The sequence below is a fragment of the Eucalyptus grandis genome, chromosome 8 (genome assembly GCF_016545825.1).
Source record: "Eucalyptus grandis isolate ANBG69807.140 chromosome 8, ASM1654582v1, whole genome shotgun sequence".
Lineage (NCBI taxonomy): Eukaryota > Viridiplantae > Streptophyta > Magnoliopsida > Myrtales > Myrtaceae > Eucalyptus > Eucalyptus grandis.
Window position 1 is genome coordinate 610,705 of NC_052619.1, and position 21,143 is coordinate 631,847.

General features: G+C 38.3%; 2 protein-coding genes across 2 annotated transcripts; both read right to left on the reverse strand.

Annotated features, from left to right (window-relative positions):
* Positions 1 to 2,752, reverse strand: LOC104456197 (stearoyl-[acyl-carrier-protein] 9-desaturase, chloroplastic). The gene is made up of 3 exons (XM_010070938.2): positions 2,616 to 2,752; positions 885 to 1,389; positions 1 to 612 (listed from the first exon to the last, which is right to left on the reverse strand). The coding sequence occupies exons 1-3, from the start codon at positions 2,750 to 2,752 to the stop codon at positions 52 to 54; spliced, it is 1,203 nt and encodes a 400-aa protein (XP_010069240.2). The 3' UTR covers positions 1 to 51.
* A 13,993-nt stretch (positions 2,753 to 16,745) lies between these two features.
* On the reverse strand, positions 16,746 to 19,489 carry LOC104456200 (stearoyl-[acyl-carrier-protein] 9-desaturase, chloroplastic). Its single transcript, XM_010070940.2, has 3 exons — positions 19,353 to 19,489; positions 17,632 to 18,136; positions 16,746 to 17,306 (listed from the first exon to the last, which is right to left on the reverse strand). The coding sequence occupies exons 1-3, from the start codon at positions 19,487 to 19,489 to the stop codon at positions 16,746 to 16,748; spliced, it is 1,203 nt and encodes a 400-aa protein (XP_010069242.1).
* Between the last annotated feature and the right edge of the window lie 1,654 nt (positions 19,490 to 21,143).

The following is a 21,143-nucleotide window of genomic DNA, read 5'->3' on the forward strand; positions in this document are numbered from 1 at the left end:
CTACAAGCTTGAGAAAGGCTGTTTCAAATCGATGCATGGGAAATTTCTACCCTAAAGCTTCACTAGTCTATCAGAAATCCAGCTGAAGGGAATAGTAAGTGCTTCCTCGGCTCTTTCCCCAGCTCTCTCCTCCAGCCTTCTAAGTTTTGGTATTAAACGGCAGACGTAGTCTTGGGCTCTTCTTCCCTCCGCTGAAAGTCCGGTCATTTTCTCCACCTTCCACCTTCCCACCAGAAACTCTAGAACATCTGAATAGTCCTTTGCTGTGTAAATGCCAAGCCTCTGCACCACGGCCGAGTAATGGAAGAAAATGTTGACATCACAACCGTCATACATCAGATGTGCTGGCATGGTGATTCTCTTTCTCATCATGTCGGCAAGTGCCAAGACAGCACCATCTGGGTCGATCTCAAAGAGCTTCTCCATGATTTTTGTATAGGCTGCTTCATGACGCTTCTCATCTGATGCAATTATACCGCAAATTTGAGCCAATTTCGTGTCCCCATGAGCCTTGGCGAGCCTGCCAGTGTTTCCGTGAGAAATAGATGTTGCCCTTTCTTGAAATGAAGTGTATATAAACAAGAGGTAGGGACTGTTTTCTGCCCGGGGATCCTGGGAAAAAAAAATATAGAAAGATAATCAGCTCCAAGAAGCACAGAGTTGCCTCAAATTTTAGTGGGATCTATCTCAACTGATTGCAGAGGCATAAAGTACATTTGAAGACGACAATCAACAATTTCGAGATGCAATGGACATATATGTCAACCAAAATGATTCCAGTGCGTTCAGTCTCTTTCAGCTGCAATGATTTGCATGCATTTGAGTAATTACTCTGTGCTGATGCACTTTAGTATTAGTTGGTCGTGGTGGTGCTAGGATCTCACCATCCCTGTCCCAATAAGATATTGAATCGTTTTCTCAATTCGCTTCATGTCCACCCGTCCAGACAGGTACAAATACTTGTTCAGGAGGTCACCATGTCTGTTCTCCTCCGCAGTCCATGCCCTTGTCCAAATGGCCCAAGGTGTTAGGCTCGAACCTGTTTCGTCTCTAAGTCCGTCCAAATTATTGAGCATTGTCTGATAAGTAGGGAGGGCTTCTTCTGTTATCATGCTTCCAACCAAAGCAACAAAGTAGTCATCAGGGATTTCCCTAGCCCTCTCCCTAAGTTCCCTAACTTGTTCTTCAAATCCATCCGATGCAGCATCCGGCAGAAAGTCTTGTGGTTGCCAACAATTCTCGACAGGTTTCAAGTGAACCAATACATTCTTCTTGGCCCAATCCTCCATGGACTTGAATATTTCGATCTTTTCAGGTGGCATGGAGTGGGTTACCTGAACATGTGCCTCCCTTCGAGGAATAGAAGACTTCTTGACGTTCTCAATCTCCCTGCATCGAACATATGATCTTTTATGGTTCATTACAAGCCAGAAACAAATTGGATGTTGTATCTAGTTCAATGTCAAATCGAGAAATGGTGTTCCTCCCCACTTGAATAATAGGATTAGTAGATGTGTAGATTCACATGGATTGCAAGAACTTTGGCTGGTCGAGATACTGATGATGAGGATTTTGGAAGGACTGACTGGAGCACCCGACACCCTATCGAAAATGATTACGTCCGTTCATGCTAATTCAGTTTTCCAGCTTCTTTTTCGCTTTCTTTCTTTCATTTTGAAAGTGAGAATCTACTTTTACCACTCGATATTTTTCTTTGAACTGTAATCGATTCAATCGGCAGAAAAACAAGGTGTATGACTATAAATAGATACTCTGTTTATCCAGAAGTTCCTTGATCATTCATAAGAAGCAAGTGATACAGAATCGGCAAACACTTCTGCTACCCAGAAAAGGTTGTGATAAGAAATGCTCAATTTTCTCATGCTCCTGCTACAGCGAAGCGATCCTCTAGGATAGCTATAACAGCATGACCTTCCTTCAAAATATTGTAAAGCTTGCCTAACTTTTTGCATGGTTCTGAAAATTTCGTGTTGGTGGGGTGGTTGGTGGCACTGGTGCCAGCGCCGGAGGTGAGGTGGTTGGAGGGTGCAGGATAGAGACAGATCGAGTTCCTTGGGGTTACTGTTTTGGTATCTCAAGGTTTGTGTTTGCAGTAACTGGAAGACCCGGGTTTTATTCTGGGTATATTTGTTTCAAGAAAAAAATCATGATAAGGGAAATTGCTTTTTAGGAAATCATTGTCTAATAGAATGTTTTCCCATTTTCAGGTTAGTGAATTCATTTTCCTTACTTCAAGTATGCATAATTTCTTTGATCCTAAATGGTTTTACATTGACCAATCATTTTCAGCAAACTAAATGCGTAATAATTCAGAAAACTAATTCACAGAAAAATATTTCACTCAAACAAGAGCACCCAAAGATGAGAAGATTGAATCATTGGGTCTCCACTTCGTGGTGGTGAATTGAAGATGTCGATTCAACCTCTTAAAAGGAGCTATTGTATAGCATTGTTTCGCTTATCGATGGCATAACTCACGCCTAGTTCTTACAAAAGATACATACTTTGTGCATTCACAATGAGAAGTAAATCAAGCACTTACGTTAGCTCCAGAAGAACGAGTGAATGGAAGAAGGGGAATGTTGAAAACTCACTTGGAGGTGGCGCCAGAGCGAAGACTGGAGGACATGGACTTGGAAGATCCGAGGCTGCGATCGGCGATTGGAGGCAGCTTAAAGGAAAGCGACTTCATCGGTTTAGAAGTGAGAAATGGACCGAGTTGGAAGGCCATTTTTGTTTGTTGATGATGTGTTGTCTTTTTTTTTTTTTTTTTTTTTGCTTGGCTTGGTTTGCTCCTTGAGGACGAGACTGCACAAGACGATTTTGAGCAAACCTTGGGGAGTCTTATATGAGGGAATTTAATGGACGTGAAGCTAAAGATTTGTTTGGGAGAGGAGTGTTTGGGCACAAGAGGGCGTTCCCAATACAAAAGGAGCGGTGAAATTTGTCCTGTTTTGCCCAAGCTTTTTAAAAAAGTGAAGCTCGATAGCAAAGTGAAAAGAAGCTGAAGATCTCAGACAGAATTCCAAAATACTCGGTCTTGTGGAACACGTCCGACGACTACCAAGCATCCATGCATGCTACTAATCGCCGGTCTTTCTCACCGTGATTCCCGTGATCCATCGTCCATCCGAAGTTGGAAATGTCACCCGCATGACATCGTGAATTAGGTAAGAATCTCGATTAATTTGATTTTCCTATATCTCGTTGTATAATTTGTAATATCGCAACCTTTCTTTAAATGTTTGATCCATATTGCCATATCCAATGAATCTCTGGATCCCTTATGAATTGGAAAGTCTTCCTAATTTCACAACGTGCACACGATTGACACTCCGATTTTATGCTTGAAATATGACTTGCAATTGTACGGAAAAATCACCAAGCCAATTTCACGCCCGAGATATGATTCTTGATTTTCATTAAAAATTGACCAATCCAATCTCATGAGCAAGATACAATTCGTCAATTTAAAAAATTAAGTAGACACAAATGATATCATGCCTGATTTGCTGCTATGTTATTTTATATGCCTTTGTTTGAATTGATTTTGTTTCCGTAAAAGAATAACCAAGAAATAATAAATATATTCAAATTGGATTAGATTCTCACTAGAATATTGCCTGTTTTACGATAGTTTCATATTTAGATTAGGCATTTTATTTATTTCGAATTTTTGAAATAAAAAAACCAAAAACATTAGTTTAAGATGTTAGATTTTCTTTTCATTAATTTAAATTGCATGTTCAATTATTAGGCAACTTTAATTTCGAATTTTATAAATAAGGAAAAGAAGACATAAAAATTATCATGCGTATGTCGCATAGAATTAGGTCATTTTTTGCACGTCATCTAGTCATTGCATATTTAAGATCATTTGAGTGCATGACATATTAGGATAGTTGCATTTAATATTTTCTTGTCATTAGATCATGTTAAATAATTAATGACATGTGGTGTGACATATAGTTCGCATGATAGGTTGCATGTTACATGTCATGTTAGTTAGGCATTTTGGTGTGTCATTGCATGGCATTCCATGTAGACTAAGTTTCATTTAAATAAGAGAAAACCTAAAAGAAAACTTTTGAGTAAAATTACATATTTATTATAAATCATATCTAGGGCTATTGATGTGAATTTTGAGCTAACATTGCAAATGCTTTGGTTGTTATGAGGTAAGTCATGCAATTTATCCATCTTTTTATTGGGTGTTAAATTGATGGATTATGCACACGCATGGTCACCTCACATGTTAGGAAGTAATAAAATGAATTCAAGCTACTTAATAAACATTTTTTTTCACGAAAGGAATGGTATCACAAGGGAATTAAAGAAATCTAGTGTAATCAAGTCTTTGTACCCAAATTCTCTGGTTTGTAGGAGTAAAATAATTATCCCATTATTTTTACCAAAAAAATAATTATCCCATTATTTTACTTAGGTGTCTAATCGACTTACCATAAATTGATTAGTGATGACTCCTAAATAAAATTCATTTGCAAGCTAAAAATTTGAACATAAGTTGTGAATTGGTATGAGCTTGGAAGAGTCTGAGCTAAGTCTATGCTTAGTAATCCATTTGCACACACAACTTGCCGTCAGACCTAGGCCGCACAAGATCATCTAGGATGGTGTTGAGATGGATACCACTCCAATCACATGTCCACAGTACGAGTGTCCGTCTCAATCTTAAAATTTCTTTCTTGATGTTAAGAGTACCCATCTCGATTCGAATGCTCGAGACCTACTTCAGCTCTTTGATCAAGGTAGAGTCATGAGGACCCAACTTAGTCCACACCCCTGTGGCTAGTCTGATCATCCTTGTGGCTCCACTTTTTAAAGCCTTATAGAGTAGAAATCGAGCCATGTACCATGTGTACGTCTATGTTATTGCCATTGGGTCTACCAATGAAGTAAGTCTTCTAAACCTTCGTCTCACATTTTGCTTACTTTCCCATACATTCAGTTGGTCCATGTTGGGTATAGGTCAATTAGGAAGTTAATATCATGGTCATTTCGATTTAGAAGTAACAATCATTTAGTCCTTACAATTTTTTTTAGAGAATTTGCTTTTAATTTAGGCCTTTTATTTTCATAGCCATGTCTTAGGTCATTATTTCCCAAGAAAAATATTGTTGTTTTACAAAAAATAGCAAAAAAAAAAAAAAAAAAAAAAAAAACTTTGGAGAATTTGTTCTCGATTCATACATTTGTTGTTCCCATTAGAATCTTTATTTTTTTTATTTTTTATTTTCCCGGTTCATGCTTATAAAAGTTGATATCTAGTCCATGGTAGGGTGTCCTATATCTTTATTTTCCTAGTCCAATTTTAGGGAATTCCTTTCATATACGGACTTTTCATGATTAAAATAAAAAGAAGAAAAAAAAAAGAAAATTAGATAGTTGTCATGGACTGGTTCCCTACTTCTACCCTGTGCTTATATGTGCGTTCATTTCTTTGAAATGGGTGATTATGGATCGACGCCACTCACCCATCCATACACGGTCTAGGACAAAAATGGCCGATCAAACTGATATGTGTGATCGTGTTGCAAATATGGAAGATTAGCTCAAATAGCAACTCACCTCGGTGCAACATATGACTGCCCAAGTCGATTCCCTTCGAGAAAATTTGATTCCTGCACTCACTTTCCCTGAGTTAGTAATCCCGAAATAGGCAAACATGACCCAAATGATTGATGATGACATGCTTGAGCTGAAGGATGATCCGTTGTTAGTCACTGTTGAGAAGACTAAGTCTAACAATGCTCTTAAGACATAGCAAGATGAACGCTTTGCAAGACTTTAGGAGAAAGTGAAACAATTGCAGGATTCACAAAGCTCACTCCCGATCGACTTGTCTTTTTATGAGAAGGTTAACATGGCAAACAAGTTCAAAATACCGGAGTTCGAGAAATATGATGATACTACTTGCCCAAAATCTCACTTGCAGATGTACCATGTGTGGATGGCCCAACATGTAAAAAATGAACCCCTCATGATCCAATCATTCCATGCGAGTTTGATCGGACCCGGACTGAATTGATACATTATGAAGAATATAAACCTTCTCGATACTTGGAATGAGGTGGCCAATGTGTTTCTCAAGCAGTACAAGTTTAATATGGACATTGCACTTTCCCATGAAGATCTCGAGCAAATGGAGAAAAAGAAGAGTGAGTTGTTTAATGAGGTGGCAAAATCTGCTTGCCTAGATCACTCTTGAACCTATAGACAAAGAGTTAATGAAGCTGTTTGTTAAGACCCTTTCATTTGAGTTTTGCAATCGGGTGGCTAGCACGTATATTGAGAACTTTAATAAACTCATCCTAGTGGGTGAGCAGATTGAGACAAGGTTGAGAGATGGATGGTTTAATGGGCCAATTTCTACAAGCAAAAGATTTATCCCAAAGAAAGCAAAGGAGCTTGAAGCTGAGATTAATGTGGCCTATTCTCAACCGAATCATAATGTGTCCAATCAAACTCTAGCAATTCAGATTTCCATTGAGTAAGAAGGGTGGAGGATGTCAGTTCTCTAGTCGACAACGAAGTGCTAGAAGACAATTCACACCTCTCCCTAGACCCTTGTCCAAAGTCTTGCTTGTTCTCTAATAGAAGGGATTACTCTCCACTGAGCTGAAGTGACCAGGAATCCTGAGTGTTATCTTGCATATGATCCCTCCGAAAGTGTGACTATCACATGTGAGAGGTTGGTCACTCTACTGATGATTGCTATATTTTGAAGCATAGGGTCCAAGACTTCTTGGATACAAAGGCATTCTCTTTTAATAGTAATCAACTAAATGTCCAGAAGAACCTTCTACCCAACCATGACAGAGGCATATATACTGTCATCGAGTGAAAAAGTTCTTATCTTCACACTCCTCTATGAAGGAGTCTTTTTTTTTTTTTTTATGCTTTCTAGGATTTCAAGTGTTTTTTAGGATTTCTAATTTCAATTATTGCTCTCGTTTCTAGGGTTTGCTTGTTTGATTTTTCCATTATAATAATGTAATTCATTTGATTCTATTCAATGAAATTACAAGTTTGTTTCCAATTTTGAAGGAATGATAAGGTATATCAAACCAGCCTTGTGATGATATCCAACAATGAAAAAAAATATCATTCACGGAGAAACCCTGAGGGCTGGACTTTCTCATGCTTCCTCCCAAAAACCTTTTCGAAAACAAAAGCATTTCACTGCTAATAACATTTTCCCAAAGCTTGTAGCGGATTAAACCTATTTGTTTATCTAACTCATTTACTTCTTGTTTCAAAGCATAATTCTATAACTTGTTATGACAAGGGACATCTGAAAATAGCACATCAAGTTTCATTGATGACAAACTTGTCGGTTTTACTAATGATCAACTCGCTTAGAGCACACTTTCAATGAAAAAATAGATGTGGGGCAACTCTCATTACTACTTGTGCGAGACATTAACCCCAAATGGGCAAAAGGAGTGCTCAACCCTTCTCAACTCCATGCTTGATGTAGCTGTTTTCCTAGCACATTGATGAGACAGTGGAGGCACATCAAGAGAGGATCACCCAATCTTGAAGAAAAATGTGTATCTCATTCTTGAATTTAATCAATTCTAAAAATGACATTCTCTCCCTTTTTCCCTGCAAATGACGAACTTAGGGGCATGTCAAATTCTAATGGTGATAGCGGACTGGCTAAACTGGTTCTTTGGTGTATAATTGAAATTAATCGAGTTTCATTTCTCATTGCATAGAATCCTATTCATGCATGTTCTTTTATGCAGGGGCAAAAGCAGAACTGGAATATTCTTCGAATCAAACATTGGAGTTCCGATATCAGTTGATCAATTCATGTGTCCATTCCTGTTCAACTAAGGGGCAATTCATGGACAACCATCTCTACAAATGTCTCTCCACACTTGATATTCTGACACATCTTGAAAGGACTATTCATGTTGAATGGCATTCTCGACAAGTTCATAAAATGCTTGTAATCTTTCAAAAGAAAATTTATGCATAACAGTTTTACCTGTTTAATTCACCAATTCGATCAAAGATTGTTAGCACATACCAATTTAATGAATGATGTGGAATTGATTAAATATGCTAAATGAGACGTGTCAGGATGATGAAAGGCAAGCCCTATCCTATATACAGTCTCCTGCTTATATAATTGTGAGATAAGTGTAGGAAGTTCCATATCCGTAAGGTAAAGAGTTCTCTTGCGAAAGCTACAATGACCGAAATGATGAGGGGTAATTCATTTCTCTATCCAAGCACTATAGGTGATCCATTGTTTAAGCTCTTTGAGTCCCATACACTAATGGAGATTTCTTTCAAATTACTCCTATCAAGAACCACCCTACATTGGGGTAGATTGAAGGTGACTTGGTATCTTGAGCTAAGGAAAATGGATAGAAATTTTCTTGCTTTCACTTGCATTAATTTTTTAGTGTTATTATTGCAATTGAACTTACACGGTAATTTAAGTGTCTTAGGATGATGAAGAGCATTCTTTCTTTATCATACACACTTATATCCATTGCTTAGCCCACTCAAGCCTGCAAATTTCATTTCTTTAAACCCAATTGGTGATTATCCTCCATATTGAGCCAAGGCAAAGACAATCATTCGAGCAGCATGCCCAGTGTGCCAATAGAAGATGAAGAACCCCAATATTTTAAATGTTGAATCATTCCTTAAAAATAAACCAAAGCGTGGTTGTTCAATGTATGTGTTGTAGACAATTTGTCGAAAGTCAAAAAATAGAACTAGGGGCACGAAAAAGCAGTGTGCCTGGTAAAAGTAAGACCAATGCTCATGAAAAAAGAAGTGAAGAAAAAAAAGAATGAAAACTAGGGGCATGGAAAAGCGGTGTACTTGGCAGAAGCAAGGCCAATGCTCATAGAAGAAAATGAGGAAAAAAAGAGAGAGTCAAGATAGGTGATTATCAGTTGCAAAAGGTTATGTCCCTAATGGAGCAACATTCAAAGAACACAAATGCTGAGTTTTTATAATCAGTGGAGCACGTTATGAAGACAATCCTCAATGGTAAAGAAGAACACTGGTGGTGATGTCAAGATGATCATCAACTCTCACCCTTTACGCACATTTTGAGCCTAACGATCATTTCGCTTCTCAATTCGTGAACCTAGCCTAAGTTACGTCCCCTACAAATTCTCTTCAGATTAAGGCATTTGAATTAATGTAGGAGTTTATATGTTTATAAGCATTGCTTGAAAAAGTGCGGGAAATATTATTTCTTTCTCGTTTTTGACTTGTAAACCTGGAGATGATCGTGGAGTATCATTTATTTCAATAGCATTGACACAAATAGTCCCTTGTTAAACCGTTGACCAAGCAAACATTACGGGCCTTGTTAAATACCTTTTAGATTGGTAAGGTCGTGCCACTTACGAGAATACTCGGACCCTTGTCGATATGATGATAGTGAGATTGAGTGATTTTGATGAAATAGCTTTTTTGAATGAGAGTGAGTGAAAGTCCTTTCAATGAAAAGTCTCTCGTTTAGTATTCTTAGGAAATCCATGTCATAAGTGAAAATTGTCTTGAACGACAATTCTCTCCTGTGGAAATTTGATGGTGTAAATATGGTAAAATCATTATACATAAATCTTGATTGAATTGATAAAAATTTCAGTGAACTTTGAAGTGTGGAGTTCATGAATAGTATTAATTGCTTATTTTTTTGGTGAATGCATATATTTTTGCTCTAATCATATTTGATAGGTAATGTTTTCTTGAAGACCCAAGAGCACCTAACATTTAGGTTACTTTTAGAGGCCTCATGATACATCCAAAATACTAGGAGGTGAGAAACTTTCACAAACATTTAAGGTGCATCCTCAATGTTCCAAAACTTCTTTTTACCAGGAGGTGAGAAACCTTCATGGATATCTAAGGTACGTCTTAAATGTTCCAAAATTTCTTTCTCCTAAGAGCGGGAGAAACCTTTAAGAACATTTAAGGTACATCCTAGATGTTCCAAAATTTCTCTTTTACTAGGAGGTGAGAAACATTTGCTGAAATCTACGGTATGTCCTAGATATTCCAGAATTTCTTTTTACTAGGAGGTGAGAGACATTCACGAAATTCAATGTACATCCTTGATGTTCCAATATTTTTTATACTAGGAGGTGAGAGACCTTCACGAATGTTTGAGCTACGTCCTTAATATTTCAATTTCTTTCTATCAGGAGGTGAAAGACATTCACGGATTAATCTTCTTTTCTCTCATAAGTTCTAGGAGACATATCCCCAAGAATCAAAGATATCACCAGGTAAGTATATCTTTACCCATACTCTAAATACTTGTCACCGTGCAGATATTTCCTCTCAAGTACATCGACACTCGACTCGATCGAGTTGTCCCCTACAGATTTTTCTCCAAATTCAGTTTGATTAAGGCGATCGAAAAAAAGTTTGGGTCATAATCAGATGATCTATGTTGCAATGTTGGGCGATCGAAGAAATGTTCAGGTCCTAGTCAAGCAAAACCTCCTTCTAGGCTACCGTAGCAAGGTACGGGTCCTAGAAAAAGAATTTCCCATTTAGGCGATCATAGAAATGTACGGTCTTGGAAAAACAGTTTTTCATTCACATGACTGTAGAAAGGTATGAGTCTTGAACAACCTAGTGCTTCTAACAGGCAACCATAAAATGGTATGAGTCTTCAAAAAGCAATTTTTTCCATCAAGGTGATCAAAGAAAAGTTCGGGTCCTAGATCACTAAATATTGCCATATTGGATGACCATAGAAACGTACGGGTCCTAGGAAAGTAGCTCTCTTTTACAAGACCTTATTACTATTCTGGACGATTATAGAAAGGTACGAGTCTTGAACGCATGACACCAACCATCTTGAATTGCTCTACCCTCCTTAAAGGTAAGTCATTCTAGATAGGTTCCTTCATTGTTTGCATTAGCATTTTCACGCATCATATAAATTGTATTTCAAAATGGGATTTTTTTTCCTACAAAAATATCATTCATTGCATGTGCATAATCAAAATTTAGGTCTCAATTTGCCTTTAAATGCAACTTCTGCAAACTCACCTTCAAAGAATAATAGCTATTGACTAAATTTTGGTGACTTGATTATTCTTTCATTACATATAAAATTGGGGACTAAAATTTAGCCCTTAAACAAAAATATTAAATTAAATTATGTAGCATATAGATATTAGGAGCATATTTCATTTAAGTACACATTTGTCGGACCGACGGAGGAGGACTCAAGTGGATGGTCCTAAGCTTATTTCTTTATCTGGACTAAGTGCATTGGGCAGCAAAACAGGGCCGAGCTTATTAGAAGGCTATGATGACCGCATCCTTTACATGCCAGAGTTCTAATTCTTTAAAGTGAAAGTCTTGATTCATTGACCCATGTGAAAATTCTTTCAATTTTGTGTGGGCACAAAATCTTTAGTAATTAGGGGAAGGAAGGATGTGGCGGAGACGCCCTTGAGGAAATAAACGCTGGATATTATTATCTTTCGGCAAAGAATAGGAAAGAAAAGGATATAGGCAAGAAAGTTGAAAGAATTAATATCTTGGTGGATTATTATGATCTTCTGAAGACTTCGTTCTGATATTCGAATATTGACGACGGAGGAAAGAAGATTTGAAAACCCAAGCCGTTCCTCGCCTATAAAAGGAGTTGTGATAGAGCCGAGCAAGGGGAGACCACACATTGAATACACGGCTAGAATATAGAGGACCACGAGAGAGAGATTCGTCTTTTAATTGTCAAGCGAATGCCCAGTAACGTCGACGTGCAGCGAGCAACTTTTAACAGTCCCAGCGGCACTTCGACGCTTAACATTTGTCCCCGGCGGCTGCTCATGCTTTTGCATCCCCGACGCCTTTAGATTGCTGTAGCGCCACTTGCAGTGATTTCTCAGCCCAACAAAGAACTCAGCAATCCGGCGCATTCCAGTCCAGCACCGGCGTCATCTCCAACCCTGCCGCAGCCGCTTTGACGATTTTCTGAGCAACTCAACTGACACCAGCAAAGCATCCAGGCCGAATCTTCATCAATTCCTTTTTTTTTTTTGTGGTTACGTCCCATTACAGTTTCTTCCTCTCTGGGATTCTTCAATGGGCACAAGAGGGCGTTCCCAAAACAAACGAAGCGGTGAAATTTGTCCTGTTTTGCCCAAGCTTTTTTAAAAAGTGAAGCTTGATAGCAAAGTGAAAAGAAGCTGAAGTTCTGAGACATAATTCCAAAATACTCGGTCTTGTGGAACACATCCGACGACTACGGAGCAACCATGCACTCATCGCGATTCCCGTGACCCATCGTCAATCCGAATTCGGAAACGTCACCCGCGTGACATCGTGAATTAGGTAAGAATCTCGATTAATTTGATTTTCATATATCTTGTTGCCTAATTCGTATTATGGCAATCTCTCTTTGATTGTTTGATCGAAATTGCCATATCCAAAAGATCTCTTTATGATTAATGAATTGGGAAATCTTCCTAATTGCACACTATGTATACGATTGACAGTCCGATTTCATGTTCAAAATATGACTCGCAATTACGCAGAAAAATCGCCAATCCCATCTCACACCCATTTTGTTAAAAATTGACCAATCCAATCTCATGAACGAGATATGATTTGTTAATTTAAAAAAAATAAGCAAACATGAATGATATCATGCCTGCTTTGCTATCGTGTTATTTTATATGCCTTTGTTTGAATTGATTTTGTTTCCGTAAAAAAGAAACCCAGAAAATAATAAGTATATTCAAATTGGATCATAATCTTGCTAGAATATTGCTTGTTTTATGATAGTTTGCATATTTAGATTAGGCATTTTATTTATTTCGAATTTTTGAAATTAAAAAAACCCAACAACATTAGTTTAGGATGTTAGATTTTCTTTTCATTAATTTATATGCGAGTTCAATTATTAGGCAATTTTAATTTCGAATTTTATGAAATCTGTAAACCATTGATTATGAATAGGGTACAATCAAGTATAAAGGCATTCTCAGGACGTCAAAATTTTACTTTGTGCTGTGAAGTTGATTTTTCCCTTTCCCTTCCTCTTCTCTTTATTTCATGTCAAATGTTGCTGCGAAACTGCAGAAAGTTGCAGCCCAGATTCAAACATGCGTGCTTGTATTTCATGGAAGTTGATTGGCATATGTCAGTTGTCTTGAGTTGATCGGTATTCGACATTTTCATTGTTGCAAAAATTTAGCCTCCAGCACTGGTTGTCTAAGAGACCATCTGTCTTGGTTCCATTAGGAGAGTAAATACACCCTTTCTGCTATATGTGTTAGGAAGCATAAAATGTTATCATAAGATTTGAGAAATCTGGCGTAGTCAGATGCTTTCATGTAAATGAAATGGGTTGTTAGCTGGATCTGTATACTAACCCAAGGCCGGAGATTGTCCAACAGGCTGTAGAGTTGCCGCATAACATACTTCATCAGATCGAAGGATGTCAACACTTGTAGGGAAGCTCATATGCAAGAAATATAGCTATTAAAACTGGTTTTCCCAAGTTTATTATGGCTTCAATACCAGACACGCCACCACAACAAGAGCAACAGCTAAATGACAATTAGTCCTTTTCTCAATAGCGATCTCGGTCCATTATTCTCTATTCAAAAATCAAAAGTATCGTAAACCTCATAAGTACATCAAGTACATATTTCTAAGGCATTTCTTCTGGTACAATCTGCAGAAAATATTTGGCCTCAGTGTGTGGGAAATCTTTTACTGCCATCATTTTCTTACGACGCTCACTTAAGTGTCGAAACTCTTTTTTTTGCTCATTTGAGTGTCGCATTGGGTGTAAAATTGTGCACTTGAGTGCCTATTATAACAATTTATTCTACATGGCTTTTTAAATTATGTATTGAATTCAACGTGACTTTTTAAAAGATATTGAAATTCAATGTGGAAAATTTTTTGTCCGATGTGGTAAGATTTAACAAAATGACAAACGTTTTTTGGAAACACTCTCTCTCTCGCTCTCCTTGAAGCATAGCCCAGCAACTGCGACGTATCTTGGAAGCATAGCCTAGCAACTTTGACGGAACGCTTCTCTTCCGTTGTTCATTGTCCTTCTGGCTTCTCTATCCATATGCTAGCTTTGAGTTTCGAGATCCGTTGACGAGGGAAATATATAAATAATAATGGCAACTCGTAAGAGAGTTTCTCCTTTGAGAGGAAAATAATATTAGAAGTGTCGAAAGTTACGTAAGAATCTCACTTTAATGTAAAAAGTTTTTTTGAATCATTCAAATGCCAATTTTTTTGAAAAGTGATATTTTTAGTACGAATTTCAATTAATTTGGCCGGAAATTTGAAGTGACCTTTTTATTATTATTAATATCTTAAGCTGATGTGGTTTGCTAGAAGTCTAAATCAGTATAAAAGGCCCAAAACGATGTTGTTTGACCAGTTTAATCTACCTGTCGACTCAAAACGATGCCGTCCGCAAGAAAAACGTGGCAAAATTTCTTGTTGAATGACATCATTCATCTCTCTCTCTCCCTCCCATCCATTTCTTCATTTGAGCTCTACAACATCACATGAAGATGGGGGAGGGATTGGGCTTGGAGGCGGCGTCGGAGGTGGAAGATTGGCGGTGGGATTTGGCCTCAAACTTGTGCTTCTCTTACTCGTGAAGCTTCTAGATTTTCTTTTGCTCGATATTGGAGCACTTGAAGATGCTTCGGCCACCGGTTTCTTCAGCGAGAGTTTGGCGCTTCTTGAGTAGTTCTTGCATGGGGATGTCCATTCTAGGGTATCGTGAGCAAATCATGACAGAATGAGATGGATTCATGACAAAATAGAGATTACTTAAAGCTCTACATACTATGTTTAGGCTGAGAAATACATTAAAATCAAGTCCAAAGCTTACGTTTTAAAACGTTTAGGATGTGTTCGACTATTTGCCCGAAAGAGCTGATAAAGTTGTTTTCATCAAATCGATGTTCGGAATTAGGATTGATTCATGATTTCTTCCATGATAGCTAAAACTATGTCTAAATCTATGATTCCATGTAGTTTTATGGCGTTTCCTTCGATCCCCAGAGCTGGTTGCAGATGATGTCCCTGGGTCAAGGCCGTCATCGCTAGACTCCATTAGTAGGGGTGAGCATAGTCCGGGTTGGGTTGATCCACCCCCTAACCCTAGGACAAACTCGCACAGTGTTGGTCCTCAATTTTTGGGACCGAGAATTGACCTTATTGAGCTTGGAACCAAGGATCGGATCGACCCAGTGGGTTTGTTCCGGTTCCCGAGTCAACTCGGGACCAATTGATAATTTTTTTATTTTATTTTTTGTGCTCATTGAAAAAGTTATTGAGGACCGGACTGACCCAATAGGTTCGGTCCAGTCCGGTTCTAGGATCAACCTGGGATTGGGATCAACCAATAATTTTTATTTTATTTTTTGTACTCCTTGAAAGAGCAACTGAGGATCGGATGGACCAAATGGGTTCGATAACAAGTGAGGTCAGCTAAGAAAGGCATGCGATAAGGATCGAGTGGGGTGAGCGTCAAACATAGTGAGCATTGAGTGTTGAGTGGGGAGCAATAAACCAAGCGAGCATCGAGCGGCGAGCAGCATAAGTGACCTAAAGCAAGTGAGGCGAGTGTCGAGTAGCGAGCAGAGAAGTTGTTTCTTTCGATTTTGGCAAATTGAAGACTCAGAGAACAAATAAGATAGAAAAGAACGAGCACTAGAGGAGGATGTCATAATGCTCACCCCTATCCATTAGCCGGTGAAGATGGTGACTGGTGTAATGTTTTGGTGGCGGTGGTCTGGTGATTGGTGGCGGCAAATTAGTGAAGGTTGTTGGCGTATCGGGTTGGTCATGACAAGAAGAAAACAAAGAAGTAGAGAGGGTGCAGAAGGAGAAAAGAAGAGAGAAAAAAAAAGAAAAAAAGAAAAAAATGACGTGGACGGAGAGGAGAATGTACACATGGAAATGCCACTTGGATTGATTTTTTTAAAAAGCTAACTCATATTAAAATTTTAATTAAAAAGCCAAGTATAATTTTGGCCGTAATTTATCACCGTTGGCACTTAGATGATAATTTTTCTCCATTTTAGCACTTAAGTAATTTGGCGAAAACCTTCGGCATTAAAATAAATGCCGTACACAATTTTTGACACTTTTAGTGTCATTCTTCCTCTTTTTGAGTTAGGACTCTTCACTAATAGATGAACCTCTCCCTTGCTACGTTTGCAGATTTTTGCCCAAAATTCAGAGTTAGGTTCTTCACCACCACTGGCAATTTTGACAGAATTTTGCCCCCCAATTTCTTTAATTTAGGTTAGGGTTCTTCAAACACATCTCTAAACATTGTTATTATAACTTCTCACTTGTTGATTTTGTTTCGCCGGTGAGCCACATTGGATTTTCTCACGAGACAAATCGCCTATTGCACTTACGTGAATAATTTTTAAAAGATGTGATGCTCAAGTGAGCATCTTATGAAAATGATGACACTTATGGCATTCTTATCCCTAAGCAAATGCAACAATACATGCGCCATTTTAACAACACAAATCAGTCCAGTAGTAATTTTCAAGGCGCGGGATACAGAGTCTACAGGTTGAATAGATCCCGTCACTGCAATGTTCCTACTTGACTTGCTATTTTCTTATTGTCCTTTAAGTATGTTGTGACTACAAGCTCGAGAAAGGCTGATTCAAATCGATACATGGGAAATTTCTACCCTAAAGCTTCACTAGTCTATCAGAAATCCAACTGAAGGGAATAGTAAGTGCTTCCTCGGCCCTTTCCCCAGCTCTCTCCTCCAGCCTTCTAATTTTTGGTATTAAACGGCAGACGTAGTCTTGGGCTCTTCTTCCCTCCGCTGAAAGTCCAGTCATTTTCTCCACCTTCCACCTTCCCACCAGAAACTCTAGAACATCTGAATAGTCCTTTGCTGTGTAAATGCCCAGCCTCTGCACCACGGCCGAGTAATGGGAGAAAATGTTGTCATCACAACCGTCATACATCAGATGTGCTGGCATGGTGATTCTCTTTCTCATCATGTCGGCAAGTGCCAAGACAGCACCATCTGGGTTGATCTCAAAGAGCTTCTCCATGATTTTTGTATAGGCTGCTTCATGACGCTTCTCATCTGATGCAATTATACCGCAAATTTGAGCCAATTTCGTGTCCCCATGTGCCTTGGCGAGCCTGCCAGTGTTTCCGTGAGAAATAGATGTTGCCCTTTCTTGAAATGAAGTGTATATAAACAAGAGATAGGGACTGTTTTCTGCTCGCGGATCCTGGGAAAAAAAATATAGAAAGGTAATCAGCTACAACAAGTACAGAGTTGCCTCAAATTTTAGTGGGATCTATCTCAACTGATTCTTGCGGAATGACTCCTGAAGATAAAAGTCACGTGCATAAATCACTATTGGATTGCAGAGGCATGAAGTACATTTGAAGACGAAAATCAACAATTACGAGATGCAGTGGACATATATGTCAACCAAAATGATTCCAGTGCATTCAGTCTCTTTCAGCTGAAAGGATTTGCAGGCATTTGAGTAATTACTTTGTGCTGATGCACTTTAGTATTAGTTGGTCGTGGTGGTGCTAGGATCTCACCATCCCTGCCCCAATCAGATATTGAATCGTTTTCTCAATTCGCTTCATGTCCACCCGTCCAGACAGGTACAAGTACTTGTTCAGGAGGTCACCATGTCTGTTCTCCTCCGCAGTCCATGCCCTCGTCCAAATGGCCCAAGGTGTTAGGCTTGAACCTGTTTCGTCTCTAAGTCCGTCCAAAGTATTGAGCATTGTCTGATAAGTAGGGAGGGCTTCTTCTGTTATCATGCTTCCAACCAAAGCAACAAAGTAGTCATCAGGGATTTCCCTAGCCCTCTCCCTAAGTTCCCTAACTTGTTCTTCAAATCCATCTGATGCTGCATCCGGCAGAAAGTCTTGTGGTTGCCAACAATTCTCGACAGGTTTCAAGTGAACCAATACATTCTTCTCGGCCCAATCCTCCATGGACTTGAATATTTCGATCTTTTCGGGTGGCATGGAGTGGGTTACCTGAACATGTGCCTCCATACGAGGAATAGAAGGCTTCTTGACGTTCTCAATCTCCCTGCATCGAACATATGATCTTTTATGGTTCATTACAAGCCGGAAACAAATTGGATGTTGGATCTAGTTCAATGTCAAATCGTGAAATGGTGTTCCTCTGCACTTAAATAATAGGATTAGTAGATGTGTGGATTCACATGGATTGGAAGAACTTTGGCTGGCTGGGATACTGATGATGAGGATTTTGGAAGGACTGACTGGAGCACCCGACACCCTATCGAAAATGATTACGTCTGTTCGTGCTAATTCAGTTTTCCAGCTTCTTTTTCGCTTTCTTTCTTTCAGTTTGAAAGTGAGAATCTACTTGATTCCAGTTGATATTTTTCTTTGAACTGTAATCGATTCAATCGGCAGAAAAACAAGGCGTATGACTATGGATAGATACTTGGTTTATCCAGAAGTTCCTTGATCATTGATAAGAACCAAGTGATACAGAATCGGCAAACACTTCTGCTACCCAAAAAAGGTTGTGATAAGAAATGCTCAATTTTCTCATGCTCCCGCTACAGCGAAGCGATCCTCTAGGATAGCTATAACAGCATGACTTTCCTTCAAAATATTGTAAAGCTTGCCTAACTTTTTGCATGGTTCCCAAAATTTCGTGTTGGTGGGGTGGTTGGTGCCAGCGCCGGAGGTGAGGTGATTCGAGGGTGCAGGATAGAGACAGATCGAGATCCTTGGGGTTACTGTTTTGGTATCTCAAGGTTTGTGTTTGCAGTAACTGGAAGACTCGGGTTTTATTCTGGGTATATTTATTTCAAGAAAAAAATCATGATAAGGGAAATTGCCTTTTAGGAAATCAATATCTAATAGAATGTTTTCCATTTTCAGGTTAGTGAATTCATTTTCCTTATTTTAAGTATGCATAATTTCTTTGATCCTAAATGGTTTTACATTGATCAATCATTTTGAGCAAACCAAATGCATAATAATTCAGAAAACTAATTCGCAGAATTTTTTTCACTCAAACAAACACACCCAAAGACGAGAAGATTGAATCATTGGGTCTCTACTTCATGGTGGTGAGTTGAAGATGTTGATTCAACCTCTTAAAAGGAGCTATTGCATAACATTGTTTCGCTCATCGATGGCATAACTTATGCCTTGTTCTTACAAAAGATACATACTTTGTGCATTCAGGATGAGAAGTAAATCAAGCACTTACGTTAGCTCCAGAAGAACGAGTGAATGGAAGAAGGGGAATGTTGAAAGCTCACTTGGAGGTCGCCCCAGAGCGAAGAATGGAGGACATGGACTTGGAAGATCCGAGGCTGCGATCGGCGATTGGAGGCAACTTAAAGGAAAGCGACTTCATCGGTTTAGAAGTGAGAAATGGACTGAGTTGGTGGGCCATTTATGTTTGTTGACGATATGTGTTGTTTTTTTCTGCTGAGCTTGGTTTGCTCTTTGAGGACGAGACTGCACGAGACGATTTTGAGCAAACTTTGGGGAGTCTTATGTGAGGGATTGGGAGAGGAAAAGGGGGTTGGGGGTGGGTTGTGGTAATCTAAGTGTTAGATATTTTAACAGTTTTGAAAATCTAAAAGCCATATTTTTGTAGTAGCTTTATAAGGTATGATTTGATTTATTTCGTTATTAACCCTTTCTTCATTTGTGTATGAAGAGAATCTCCAAATCACAATCATAACATACCATTCCAAAAAAAAGAGAAAGATCTGTTATATATAGGGGTGTAAATGGTTTCCAAACTGAATCGAACTAAACGGATAAGAAAATTTATTGAATCGAACTGAAATCCGATCTGAACTGAAATTGAACCAAGCCGAAATCCCGGTTCGATTTGGTTCGATTTTTCTGTTTTTATATTTTGCTTTTTTTCCTACATGCACTCATTTCAATAATTTTATTTTTGGTAAAACCATTTCAATAAATTTTTTATTTTTCAAAAAATCGATTTTTTAATTATTTTTATTCTTTCTCTTTTTGTTTCTTTTCTTCTCCTTCTTCATTGGCCGGTCGCTGGTGATGGTGGCAGCTGGTGATCGGCCAATGAAGAAGGAGAAGAAAAAAGAAAGAAAAAGAAAGAAAAAGAAAATCAAAAAAGAAAAAAAACGTTTTTTTAAAAATAAAACAAAAATAAATGAACATATTTTACATTTATTGATTTGATTCGGTTAACTGAACTGATAAAAACCAAATCGGTTAAAAAAGTTTCGATTTTTAATGAAAACCGAACATAATGAAAACCAAACTGAAAAAACCAAACCTTGGTTCGGTTTGATTTTGACACCCCTAGTTATACATATTTTGCTTCTGTGCGTCTTCTCAAGCAAAACCATGGGTGAACTTTGGTTGTCGTTCTCATCGTAACACACGAGAAAGCTATAGAGAGCAATTATGTTAGAAGCGTCAACGGTGAGGTTATCAATGAGGAGGAGGAGTAAAAATGATTCATCGGATAAACACATCACTAATTCAGCTAAGTGAAATCTCTCCCTCTGATGGCGATAATGGCTAAAGTCCGCCATTAGCGAATGGGGTCAAGCATTTCCGGTTATTGTTATGACATCTAAAATATCTGTTAGCTTGTGACCCTTTCATTCACATTTGAAAATTTGAAGTCTCGTAATCGAGTTCTGGAAAATTCCTATTAAGTGTGTTCTCTTCAAATTTGAGTCATTGAATCAAGCATATTTTATGAATTTGTGGTTCTATACTCTTCATGGAGAATGCTTACAAATTTTGCAATTACCTATTTTGAGAAATTCTTAAACCACATCGAGATTCTGTGTGCCTATTTAGAAAGAGAAAGAAACGGAAAAATGGAAAAGAAATGGAATGGAATCAGGCTAATCTTTTATTTTATTTTTTGGGATTAAAATGGTAAGTGCTCAAGTTTATGTGGCTATTGAATTTAATGGGTAATCTGGCATTTTCATCTCATGAATTAGCTTACTGAAAGATAAATCCGATAAGTCTCTAACATCCCCTCATTCTTCAGCCTCGTGAGCATTCACACATGTTCCTTTTCTGATCTTTGTGCTATG